Here is a 13881-nt window from a genome sequence, read left to right as displayed (position 1 = left end):
CCTTCTGCAAATGTAAGCAAATTTCGACTTGACACAAAAGAACACCAGTCAGATAAAATACAAAAATGTCCCATGGGATATTTGAAACATATTTATACCAAAAAATTACTCACTAATAATACAAAGTTAAAATTTACCTGGGCATCCTGTACTTTTTATATGCTGTATCTGACAATCTGATACACAAGTTTTAGGAAATAGAGAAATAGGCAGTCCAAATTATTTTAGCACAGAGGAGTGGACAAATGCCAATTTTTCTAATGTATATTATGTAAAATATACATAATATAAAATTTACCATTTAGCTATTTTTAAGTGTACAGTTCTGTGACATTGGGACATTCACATTCTTGTACAAACATCAACACCTTCCACCTCCAGAACTTTTTTCGCTCTTCTTACTGAACCTTTGTGCCCATTAGACACTGGCTCTACCATGCCTCCTCTCCCAGACTCTGTATCACTTTTCTTCTGTCTCCATGAATATAGTAACACCATATTATCAGCCATAAACTGGAGAGGGCGACACTATAGCAGAAAGGAGAAAATTATATCCCACTACTTTTACAGTCCCGTCAGAGTATCAGTACTTTGAGTAAATGAGCGTCGCCTTAACGGGGAAGATCGGGGAGGAATTTTCCCAGTTAGGAACTGGAACCTCCACTAGTCCTTGTTTTTTTTTTTTTTTGAGGCAGAGTCTCACCTTGTCGCCCTACGTAGAGTGCCATGGTATGATAGCTCACAGAAACCTCAAACTCTTGTGCTCAAGAGGTTCTCTTGCCTCAGCCTTCCAAGTAGCTGGGGCTACAGGTGCCCACAACACCCTGCTATTTTTAGAGACCGAAGTCTCACTCTTACTCAGGTGGTCTCCAACTCCTGAGCTCAGGCAATCCACCCGCCTAGGCCTCTCAGAGTTATAGGCGTGAGCCACGGCGCCAGGCAGTCTTACTCTTCCTTTTGCCTTTCTGTACAGCGTCCCCCAGGGTACAGGAGCCCACCGCACAAGGGCTCCATCTGCCCTGCGTGAAGGGCGGCGCAAGCTCCCTTCGTTACGCCCCTATACCCGGCAGACACAACCACCAAGTAAGCAAAGGAACCCGGACGCCCAGTTACCCAGGAGAGACCGGATGCGGAAGTAAGGAGTCCGCCCCGCCTCCAGGCGGAGCCCCACCCTGACCCCTCCCACCGGCCCTGGCCCAGCCAGTTGACGTGTCCGAGTAAGTTGGCGAGGTGTGGGCGCCTGCGCATGCACGACCGCCCTCGGTTGCGCTGGTGGTTTGGAGTCCAGAGGTGGTTTTGACTGAGAAACTTCCACCTCTCCAGGTTTTCACAGATGCCGAGCCGGGTGATCGTGGAGAAAGCTCGGTTTGGAGCGAAGAACCTAGGGACTTTTTAACCCCACCACACCTCGTATCGCTTCGGGCTCGGTCTCGAGGGGAAGCCGAGTCATTCTAGGAAGGTCACTCCCCTTTCGTAGGCTCCTCTTCATCTTTTAGATGTCTCTGGAAAACCTCAGGTTTAGTTCAGAGCTGAAAGTCTCCGATTCCAAATTCAGATACAAAACTTGTGTGGGTCATGTATTACTTTCCGGTAACTCGCTCCCCGTGTCTCTGGGCAAACACTTGTGGAATGTACTTATAAATAAGGGAGTGAGTAAACAAACACGATCGTTCCAGATATAGTAAATACCGTGCTGGGATTTAAGAGTGTTTTTAAAGGGTTCTCCAGGTTTTATAACTTTGCTCTGGGCTGGAGTGGAAGCTGAAATGTTATTGCAGTAAGGAGTCCAGGGAAACTGGGATTTTAGCTTAGGGTAGTGGACATGGAAAGTGGTGTAAGGGCTTGTGGAAGAACTGGAGGTGGAGAGAGGGAAGGAGAAATTTAGGTCTTTTCCCGGGTTGGGGCCTCAGAAGCAGGTGGGCAGCGATGCTGCTTCCTGGAAAACTAGGGGAGGAAAAGATTGGGGTGAAGGGAAGTGCAATCGTGATCCTCGAAGCTTTAGTGAAGCCTGAAAAAGAAGATGGTGAACAGAAGTGTTAATTTTCCTCTTTCCTTTTTATCTGGAGAGAATGTCTGCTTCCTCTAGTTATAATGGAAGTCGCCACGATTTCCAAGTGCAGGATATTATACAAATTTTCCCTAGCCCGAATTTCAATAGATGCATTGCTTTATTTGAGAGAGAGGGTGTGAGGGAGGAAGCCACTTAGTTTTTTGCTTAGGCCCTCCTGGATTGGCTTTTGAATAAAAATGGCTGCCATATCTATGGGCCAAGCAGATGTGCTCTGCACTTTCTGTACATTTTTCACTTAATCTTCACTACAACCTTAAGAAGAATTACTGTTCTTTTCAAGATCCCAGTTCTCTCTTGATTAACTTGCTTGAGGTCACATAACTAGATAGTGGTGTTTCAAAAATGGAGCTCTCTATCAGTGCAAAATATCTTAAGCAATTTTATCTTTTATTGTTCTGGTTACCCCACAATATAAATCAGTAGAGTTCTGGGTCCCTTTGAAAATCTGATGAAAAGTTGTTAACCTCTCCTGGGGAAAATGTGCAAACACCCATAAGAATTTAGTCCATGGGGCTCCAAACTTTTCTGTACTTTAACTATTTGCCAAACTTACCCATTCTTTAATTCTGATAAGGTATTTAGGTTATGATTCTTTTTTAAGTATTATTAAGATGATGCACCCTTCCCCAGTATTCAATTGAAGTCTAAAGCTCAATAGAATTGGCTTTTTCATGTCACTAAAAAGTAAATTTCTCCTTGAAAAATAGAAAATGCAACACACAGTCACGTGCACACCATATCACATTATCAATAGGAAAAGTGACAGAAACTTGCTCAAGAATAATCATACTATACTAAGCCATTTCGCCAGGACTGCTTTCTTCACTGAGATCTCAGGGGTCCCTGTCTTCCTTTGCAAAGAAATGGCACCACTACCTTCTATTCAACAACTGCCACTTTTCTTCCCACTTCATCCTTCCTTTAAAGAGGTCTTCAATGTATACAATCTCTGCCCAACGCAAGAATGCATCGCCGCAGGCAATGGTCTAAAACTGCCCGTGCTTATGCCTTGGAAGAGTTACTTGAGGATTTAAGGCTAGTTCCTCCCCATTTTTTCCTTATCCTGCTCCCAAGTAGATGTCTCCCGAACTTTTCCTCCCGGTCACCAACTCCGCCGCCATCAAGTGCTTTCTGGGGCACCAGCTCTGTAATAGGGGTTGGCGTGTCGCTGGCAGTGTGTCAAGGAAACCGTATGATGTTTATCAGAAATTAACACAGCAGCAAACCGGGAGCGCCGCGTAAGCGCAGAGCTCTACCGCGCCCCACTGGGCTCTGGATTGGAATTTGGAATCCCAACCCGAGCGCTGGAACTGCCCTCGCAGTAACCACCACAGCCGGCAAGCTGAAAATCCGGAAAGTGGATTTCCTTCCATGCTCCCTCCCGGAAAACCCTCAGGGCGCTTGCGGCCCCTCTCTCTGAGCATGTGCAGGCAGCGTCGCGCATGCTCTGTGGCGGTCAGGTTCGGTTTCTGTTGCGGGACTGGTGGTGTCTCCTAGCGTAACCGGAACTAGCCTTCCGGGGCCGGCCTCCCTCATCTCCCGCGGCCTTGTCGTGGTCTCCAAGCTTCCCCATCCCTCCTTCCCTCTTCACCCCCCTAGGCTCGGTTGCCCTTTCCCTGAAACAGTCGTCATGAGCGCGAGGCTACCAGCGTCGTCTCCACCTCGGTGGCCGCGGCTCTTACTGCTGTCGCTGCTCCTGCTGGGGGCGGCCCCTGGCCCGCGCCGGGTCGGCGCTTTCTACCTGCCCGGCCTGGCGCCCGTCAACTTCTGCGAAGAAGAAAAAAAGAGCGACGAATGCAAGGTGGGTGAGGCCCAGAGTGCCCCCTGGTTCACTGTATGAAGGTAAAGTCACCCCTGTCCGGGGCAGCAGGGATTCCCGGCTCCGAGCTGGGGGAAGGGGGCGTAGCAGTGGGTGGGGTCGAGTTTCCCCAGGAGCGCCTGGGATTGACTTCGGTTTGGGGTTGGAGGCTCTGGAACGGCCCTTGCTGGGGTAGATTCTGGAGGACTCAGTGGGCCCCAAGGCTCGCCTCCCGTCTTGCGGGCCGAGTAGTTGGAGCAGCTGTATTCAGTTTTCCTGGAACGGGGCCCGTGAGTGGAGCGCCCTTGGAGTTGGGCTTCACTCCTCTAAGTCCTTGAGTTGGATGCTTGCAGGTCCGCGAGCATTCCAGTAGTGAATGTTCACTCACAGCCCTGTGTCTCACACGCTAAGGAAATGGGCGACCAGGTCCCTGCTCGTGAGCAACTCCCAGCGTGGTTACAGCTGCCAGTAACTTTTAACTATATTGCTTCCTGTTTTATTGCACTTTCCTGGAACTCCAGGTTGGTTATACGTGGGAGCACTTGTTCTTTCTAGGACTTTGATACTCTTAACGATTAGTAGTAGTTGGTTCCTAATTTGTGGACTGTAACACCCAGAGTCGCATAAACTACATTAATAAAGAGTTGCTGTAATGACTGAGATACTTAATTTCTAACTTGTAAAAAAATTTTTTTATATAAAAAAATAAGATGCCACTATGGAATTTCTCTGAGATTATCTTTTCCTGCCTCAGCTTCCCAAGTAGCTGGGACTATGGGCAACTGACACAAGGCTAGGCTAATTTTTCTGTTTTTAGTAGAAATGGGGTCTCTTGCTCAAGATGGTCTTGAACTCCGGACCTCAAGCGATCCTCCTGCCTGGGCATCCCAGAGTTCTAGGATTAAGTGCAAGAGCCACCAACTCAATGCCACCACACTGGGGCCTCTAGGATAGTCTTAAACACTTAGAAGTAGCAAATAATGGGAGAAACTGGGCAAATCTTGAAAACTTTGAACTGTTACATCATTCATACTCTAGGTTTTCAGTTTAACTGCTAGTAAAAGTCGGTGTAGTAAAGTAATCTGGGTTAAGATTGTTCACTGTAGGGCGTGACAATATTCATACATAATAATTTTTTTTTTTTTTTTGAGACCGAGTCTCACTTTGCTGCCCTGGGTAGACTGCCATGGCATCACAGCTCACAGCAACCTCAAACTCTTGGGCTCAAGTGATTCTCTTGCCTCAGCCTCCTGAGTAGCTGTGACTAGAGGAGCCCACCACAACACTCTGCTATTTTTAGAGATTGGATCTCCATCTTTGATCAGGCTGGTCTAGAACTCTTGAGCTCATGCAGTCCACTGGCCTCAGCCTCCTGGAGTGCTAGGATTACCGGCATGAGCCACTGGCCCAATTATTTTGTTAAGTATACTCAAAATTTACCATTTGAGGGGGATGAGGATCTCTTTGAAACCGTTAGTAACTTTCTTTAACAGTTTGAATAATTGTTCAACAAACTTTTACAATCTATAAATAGTTTTACTTATTAAGTTTGATTTTTTTTAAAGCTAGTGTTTATTTTATTACTGTTAGCTGTGAATTTTGAGGTTATTTTAGGACATTTGAGAAGCTATTAAATTTTTCATAACATTTTGCAGTTCTGGTTTGCTTTGTCACCTGTCCTGAGTGACATGCATTTGTTAACATTTTTTTTATCTGTTTAAGGATATTTAAGTTTTAATCAAGTGGACAGCAGTTCAGTACTTATGTCTCCTGCTTTGCCGGGGAGGCAGCTTTCTCTCCCTTTTGAAGGTTCTGAATGAAAGAATATAATGCTTCCAAGTGCAAGAGAGCTAGACTTGCGAGTGTACTAGTTTTTCCAGTAAATATTGAAGTAACTAGTCTTTAAACCTTAGTATTTAGTCTTTCATTTATACAGCAATTGTGTATTGTATTCCTGGTGCCTCAAAGAGGAAAAAAATATATATTATTTATCCTGTAGAAGAGACAAGCTTATGATCAGATTTCCAAAATCTGACATATTCAAGTTATGTGTCCAGAGTGCTCTAAAACACAAATGAAGATGTATCTGTGGATTGGAGTCTTTAGAAAAGGCTACAGAGAGGAAGTGACATGTGAGATGGACTTCAGAAAATGAATATGAGTGAAATTTACAGGTGGTCTGCGAGTTAGATGATTTTTGTTTTTTTCAATGGGTCCTTTAAGTAGCTTTGTTTTGGTTATCTTTTAGTTAGTTTTGGGGGGCCTCTTGGATTTTTAATTTTCATAAGTATAGAGATAAAACAGTCAAGGTAGATCATTTTCTGAAATGTTTTGATTTTCATCTTTGTTGCTAGCTATTCACTCACATCTTAGCCAATGGAAGCAGTTCTTTGAAGAGAAGGAGGATGTACTTTGAGCACTTTTCCCTACAATTGACCAACTGGTATAGAGAACTTGAACTAAACTCTGCTTTTTTGGAGGAAATGCTGTAAATAATATAAACAATTTAAATTTGTATTATTTAAACTCTGTAATTCTCTTTGCTTTTTCAGAGGAAATGCTGTAAACAACAGCAAACAATTTAAATGTATATTATTTCAATCCAGGTGTTGGCAATCATTTTTTCTCATCTATTCCCTATTTGTTAAGGAGAACAATTTTGTATACATTATTCCGAAAAGTGAAAGGGATTTCTTTTAAAATGAAATGAGAATTGTGAAGTGGAAATGTTAACAAAAGATGGTGTTAGGGTAGGAAGTCAGGAATTGGAACAATCGGGCAGATCATTGATAATTTTCATCAGTTTTTCCATCTGTAAAGTAGGGATGATCATTTTTGCTTATTATATATTCCCCTGGAAGGGTATTTTGCATGGGGGAAAAGTATAATATTTATCATTGTGTGATAGTGTAGAGATAAAACAAACATGTCTTCAACCTAAGTGTAATTTATGTAGTAGAGTCTTTACATGTAGAATTCACATCCTGCATTTAGCTCGGTATGAATATTGAGAGAATCAAAAGAACCCTAAGGCTTCAGTCATTTTCTCCCATTAAAATTATTTTATGTTGGGCGGGGCCAGTGGCTCAGTGAGTAGGGCGCCAGCCCCATATACCGAGGGTGGCGGGGGCCTGTAGTCCCAGCTACTTGAGAGGCTGAGGCAAGAGAATCGCCTAAGCCCAGGAGTTAGAGGTTGCTGTGAGCTGTGATGCCATGGTACTCTACCAAGAGTGACAAAGTGAGACTCTGTCTCTAAGAAAAAAAAAAAATTATTTTATGTTTAACTTGGGCAGAGGAACAGGAGTTCAGTGAACAAAAAATTCTGTTTACATTGCTCAAATTTCTGATTTATGATCTTAGCCTTCATAAATACTGTGAGCATGTGTTTCCATGGCTTACTTTTTTTTTTTACTTTACTTGTGCATACATTTGAGTAGCTACTTAGTGTACATTCTTACTGCTTTTAACACGCTACATAGTATTTCATTCTGTTACTATTGATTCTGTGGGTTTTGTAACCATTTCTTTTTCAGAGTATTTAGATTGGACCCCATTTTTCTTTATTACAAATAGCTTTGCTAGAATATATTTTGCAGGAATTATTTGCATATTCCCAAATATAAAATTACTAGGTCAAAGACAAGAAGCAGTTTTTTTTGTTTTGTTTGTTTGTTTGTTTTTGTAGAGACAGAGTCTCACTGTACCGCCCTTGGGTAGAGTGCCATGGCGTCACACAGCTCACAGCAACCTCTAACTTTTTTTTTTTTTTTTTTTTGTAGAGGCAGAGTCTCACTGTACCGCCCTCGGTAGAGTGCCGTGGCGTCACACGGCTCACAGCAACCTCTAACTCTTGGGCTTACGCGATTCTCTTGCCTCAGCCTCCCGAGCAGCTGGGACTACAGGCACCCGCCACAACGTCCGGCTATTTTTTTTGTTGCAGTTTGGCCGGGGCTGGGTTTGAACCCGCCACTCTCGGCATATGGGGCCGGCGCCCTACTCACTGAACCACAGGCGGCAACCTGTAACTCTTGGGCTTACGCGATTCTCTTGCCTCAGCCTCCCGAGCAGCTGGGACTACAGGCACCCGCCACAACGCCCAGCTATTTTTTTGTTGCAGTTTGGCTGGGGCTGGGTTTGAACCCGCCACCCTCGGCATATGGGGCCGGCGCCCTACTCACTGAGCCACAGGTGCATTTTATAGTTCTGTTTAATGCCCAAGAAAGAGGTTTGATTTACAATACCCACAGCTAAATGATTCCTTGTGTCTCTACAATATTTTAACTATGAATTTAATAGCTAAAACCTAAAACATTTTTTAGGTACCAAAATATTTTTAAATGCATTACTTTTCATTGCTATTGAGGTTTCTGTGTCTTTTTCTTTTTTATTTGGCTTGTTTGGTTAGGTTTTAAAACCATACTAATAAAGAATTACACTGCCTGTAGAATGTACTTTACTTTCTTTCTTTCTTTTTTTTTTTTGAGACAGAGCCTCAAGCTGTTACCCTGGGTAGAGTGCTGTGACATCACAGCTCATAGCAACCTCCAACTCCTGGGCTTAAGCAATTCTCTTGCCTCAGCCTCCCAAGTAACTGGGACTACAGGTGCCCGCCAGAATGCCCAGCTATTTTTTGGTTGTAGTTATCATTGTTGTTTGAAAGGCCCAGGCTGGATTCAAACCCACCAGCTCTGGTATATGTGGCTGGCGCCTTAGCCACTTGAGCTACAGGCACTGAGCCTGTACTTTACTTTCTCAAAATCAAGGAATGGTATGTGTCTGCAATAAGTAGAATAAAGTCCTGCTTATAAATGAATAGATTTTTTGGTGTAAAACATGTAGTTCTAATTGAGTTTGTAAAGGGTTTGACTATTTCAGTTAGCTGCTATATAACTTTTATCTTTAGATGAAGTTGTAAGTGTGCTGAGTGATGGCTAAGAGCTGAGAATTAGTAGTTCACCTCTGCTGCTTTTAGCTGACTATTTAACTGTTTAATTATTTAACAATAATTATTGGCTTGTCAACATGAATTCAGATCTAAGAACTGAAAATAGTTTAATTTCTGCCACCTTTTTACTGTTTGACGTTTAGATCTTGCTTTTAAATGAGCGATTAAGATTTTCTTTCCAGGTGGTGCCCGTAGCTCAAAGGAATAGGGTACCAGCCCCATATGGCGGGTTCAAACCCAGCCCCAGCCCCCCACCCCAAAAAAAAGCTGCAAAAAAATTTTTTTTAAAAAGGTTTTCTTTCCTGTGTTATATGGAAAAATGACCAAATATACCCCCTAGTGGTTAAAAAAAGAATATTTAAATAAGTTAGTTTTAACAACTTTTGTTTGAGACTGAGTCTCACTATGTCGCCTTCAGTAGACTGTTGTGGCATCACAATTCACAGCAACCTAAAGCTCTTGGGCTTAAGCAATTCGCTTGCCTCAGCCTCCCAAGTAGCGGGAACTACAGGTGCCCACCACAGTGCCCAGCTATTTTTTTGTGTAATTGTCATTGTTATTTGGCAGGCTCGGGTTGGGTTCCAACTCGCCAGCTCTGGTGTATGTAGTTGGCGCCCTAGCTGCTGAGGTATGGTTTTAACAACTTTTCACAGAAGGGAAACTTAGAGTCAGACTATTAATTTTCCTTTTTTGGTAGTTATTTTTAGAAGGTTTATAAATTGTGTTTGTTATTTTGGGAACAGTTGCCTATAAATGTGGAATGAGTCAGATTAAAAAAAAATAACCCTGAATATTGCTGTGTATGGCACAGAATGGATGTGTGTGTGTGTGCGTGTTTCAATTTAACATGGAAGTAGTTTGAAGATTTTGAAGTATTTAAAGACAAAATATAATTTATATGTACTTATTGATATAAGTGATGACTGTTTACTGACATTTAGTTTCACTTCCTCATAGCATTCTTAGCTTTTAGGAATTAATCAGTGTGTAGTTGTTAACTGATACTGTTTCAAATCTGAAATCTGGCATTGGAAACAATCACTTTGACTATGATAAGTGGACATTCTTGCTGTGAAACTGATTGAGTTTGCCTTTTGATCAAAATTATTTAAAACCTATACTGTTTCTCATTATAGAGGACCGGAGAACTAGAATTAGGAAAGGAAGAAAGATCAATATAAATAAAATAGTGTCCTGCCTTTGACCCCTTACAAAGGGAATTCCCTTCCAAAAGTGTAAACTTGAACATTTGAAACAAATCACAGACATGCCCACAGCACAGACTTAGTAAGTGCCGCCAGGACTGAGGGTCTGTGCTCTGTGCTTTAGAACCCACTCCCCAGACTTCTGCTTCTTTCTGTTCTTCCCTGCGGTTTCTGTTACCATGGTCTCTCAAGTTTTTTAGTTAAGTGTAGCTGCTTTTTATGTGCTCAACAAGGTCGTTCTCTGTTGCTCTTAGAATAGGTATTGATGAAAGGCTTCGGAGGAAATTTGTGATTTTTTTTCCTCTTATTCTTTCAAACCTAGTTCTTACCCTTTACTGATAGTGATGATAAAGACTACAATTTGTGTGTTTTGTGTGTGCCGAGTACAAACTGCATAGCAACCATGTGAGTTTTAGATAGGGAAATGGAAGCTCGGTGAGATTTACTGTCTCAAGCATAAGCTACCCTGTTTCCCCGAAAATAAGACAGTGTCTTATTTTAAGGTGTTCTCCCAACGATGCGCTAGGTCTTATTCTCAGGGACGTCTTATCTTTACTGTAAGTAGGTCTTATTTTCAGAGGATGTCTTATTTTGGGGAAAACAGGGTAGTAAACAGCCGACTGTGGCTTTTCTCCACCTTAGGGTGAGCACTCCTCTGAGTGTTCTGCTTCTCTGTCCTCCCCCAAGGGAACCCTGACTGCACATAACCTTGGACTCCACAGTTAACGTAGCGATCAACAAAAAATTCTGTTTTTATGTAATTAATTTTTAAGTAGGTAGATTTCTTTGATACCATCTAAAATTGAGATTTTGTTTTTCAGGGCTGTGGGGAAAGAACTCTGGTTATCTGGGAGATCAACTTGTGGGCATTGCTGTTCAGATAATTCAGAGCTCACGAGCATCATCTTAGACTTTTTATTGTGTCTAAGTTAAGATTTCCTTTCTTCAGAATTTCCCACTGTGGACTTCTCTACTGTTAAGCAGGTGGAGCTCCCATGGCTTTCCTTTTCCATGGCTGTGCTTCTGTATTGCAAACTCTGTTGTGACTGTACAGAGTCACACTTCTTCAGGGAGATCTCTTTCTTTCTTGGAAATCTAATTGCAGGTGTAGGGTGGAACAGATATGATGGCAGCTGGAAAAGGTAGAATGAAAGCAGAAACAAAGGAACTGGGAAATGAGGGGAAATGCCATCTGTGGCCTGTGTTCCTTAAAGCAATAAAATGGACTATAATTGGGACCACAGCTGGGATCAGGGCAAATTAGGATTAGAAATAAAATTATACATCCCTCTCCTTTTCTCCACCATCATAGTATGTGCAGTTGACTCCTTTGCTCACCGTGTCTTCTCACAAGACTTTCAGAATCAAATGATTTCTGGCCAAGAAACAAAGGCAAAATCATCCCATTCTGCAGTGGATTCAAATGAAAACTGGTAATAAAATCAGGTACAAGTCTTGAAGAGGAGACATTAGAGAAGAACCAGGCTGGGTCTATAAGGAATTGTTAAGGGATTGTTCGCGAGGTAGCTGACAAACTTATGCTATATCGAGGTCACTGTCATCGTAGTGTATCAAGCTGAAAATGTCACTGCTATCTGGACAGTCAGATTTCACTGGGAAAGTGATTTTTTTCTTTGTTTCTATGCTCTGTGCTAAGAAGTTGGTTCAGTAATAAATATCTGACACCTTTTGTTTGGGGAAAAAAAGTATAAAATTATACATTTGTGAAGGGCTTAGAAGGGAGACCACAGAACTCTTAAGTTAAAGAAAACCATTTCTCTCTCTCTCTTTTTTTTTTTTTAACTTATTTTTTTGAGACAGAGTCTCATTCTGTTGCCCAGGCTAGAGTGCCATGGCTTCAGCCTAGCTCAGCAACCTCAGACTCCTGGGTTCAAGATCAACCTCCTAAGTAGCTGGGAATACAGGTGTACACCCCAACACCTGGCAATTTTTTTCTATTTTTAGTAGAGATGGTGGGTCTCTCTTGCTCAGGCTGGTCTCTGGACTCCTGAGCTTAAGTGATCTTTCCGCTGGCCTCCCATAGTGCAGGATTACAGGCATGAGCCACTGCACCTGGCCCTAACAAAACCATTTCTATTGTTAACTTAAAAATCACAAATAGGTTTGGAAAGGAAGCTTTATTTCTTACTAAGTATTACAGCCTGCAAGCGGGCCATTCTGGCCTGCTGGGAAGAATAGCCTCCAGTGAAGGTCAGCAGCAGGTGCTTTGGAGTGGGGGTGGGGGGGATGTTAGACAAGAGTTGAAGCTGAGCCAGTTGGTCACATACACATATTGAACAGGTTGCAGGAGGAGCTGTATGGGAGAAGGGGTTCCTATTACGTGCATATTAAACAACCATGCATGTTTCATGCACCCTGTGTTCACTTTAGGGTGGAGACTTAACATTGAAATATATTACTGTTAGTCAAAAAGAAGGCACTCCAGTGCTCAACCTCAGTAAACTGGTCGGAACGAGTACATGGTTGGTGGTCACCTTGTCAGGAGAAAGTTACTAAAATCAGTCTCTCAACCAATCAAGGCTGTATTTATGGCATGTGAAACAGGGAGCATTAGTTAGCCAGCTTTTGGTGGTCAACCATGATTGTTTTAATATGGTTTTTTGCAAGGCCAGTGTTTATTTGGCTGCTTGAGAAAAAATCCTGTGGTAGGTAGAACATAGTTTATTCTTTAAGTGTAGTGTATGCTGGTCGGCATGACCTAAGTCTTGTTTATATTTTGGTAACTTAATGCCACAAAAAATCTGTTCTGTGAGTTTTATGATCTCTATTTTAATGCTAACGCTGGTCAGTTGTGTCTGAACTGCAGAAGGGTAGAAGTATAATGAGGCATGTCTGACCTCCTGAGCCAGGAACATGGTTTTTCAGGTTTCTCTGGGATCCTCTTGGTCAAGATAGGATCCATTCAATCAGTTGAGAAGCTTAGGATTTTATTTTACACCACAAAAAAATGTTTTAGTGCGAGATTATAATCAGTTTTACTTTGTCTAAATGATTTAGGATTCAGTAACTTCTTTAATATGCCTAATGTTTTTAAAACTTTTCATTTTATAATGTAAGTTGGGAAGAGTTTGAAAGTGGGATTGTGAAGTAAGTAGTCTTTGAGGCTCTTTCTTGTCATGTCTGTGATAATTTAGAGTGTACTATCTCTATTTAAGACAAATTTCCAGAATGAAGGGGACTTGATTAACTTTTGAATGGGGAGTAGTGATGTTTAGAGTAGAAAATGACGCTAAATAAATCAAATATTTTTCTCTTACAGCACATAACTGTTTCACTGATGAGAAAACTAAATCCCGTAGAGATTCCAAGAACATACAAATATTTCTGTCACTTTTTTCTTTTATAATCTTGAATCTCTCCATTTCAATTATAACTTCTTTTTTTTTTTTTTTTTTTGTAGAGACAGAGTTTCACTTTATTGCCCTGGGTAGAGTGCCGTGGCATCACACAGCTCACAGCAACCTCCAACTCCTTGGCTTAGGCGATTCTCCTGCCTCAGCCTCCCAAGTAGCTGGGACTACAGGCGCCCGCCACAACGCCCGGCTATTCTTTTTTTTTTTTTTTTTTTTGAGACAGAGTCTCGCTCTGTTGCCCCATCTAGAGTGCAGTGGCATCGTCGTTGCTTCCTACATCCTCAAACTGCTGGGCTCACGTGAGCAGCTGGACCTGCAAGTGCACACCACTATGGGTGGCTAATTTTTCTATTTTTAGTAGAGACAGGGTAGCGCTCTTGTTCAGGCTGGTCTTGAACTCCTGAGCTCAAGTGACCTTCATGCCCCCACTTCCCAGAGTGCTGCTGTCATAGGTGTGAGCCACCACACTCAGCCTCAACTATAATTTC

The 13881-nt window shown here is 42.4% G+C and overlaps 1 protein-coding gene across 1 annotated transcript in view; it reads left to right on the top strand.

The window, feature by feature from the left end:
• The first annotated feature begins 3494 nt into the window (after nt 1–3494).
• The window catches only part of TM9SF2 (transmembrane 9 superfamily member 2), a 64388-nt gene continuing 54001 nt past the window's right edge, over nt 3495–13881 (top strand). The window contains exon 1 of the mRNA XM_053563075.1: nt 3495–3872. Coding sequence (XP_053419050.1) covers nt 3702–3872 — 171 coding nt within the window. The 5' untranslated portion in view covers nt 3495–3701. The remainder of the gene's footprint in view (nt 3873–13881) is intronic.

This window comes from Nycticebus coucang, chromosome 15, assembly GCF_027406575.1.
Source record: "Nycticebus coucang isolate mNycCou1 chromosome 15, mNycCou1.pri, whole genome shotgun sequence".
NCBI lineage: Eukaryota > Metazoa > Chordata > Mammalia > Primates > Lorisidae > Nycticebus > Nycticebus coucang.
The sequence above is the reverse complement of the archived record's forward strand: the minus strand, read 5'-3'. Positions and strand labels throughout refer to the sequence as shown.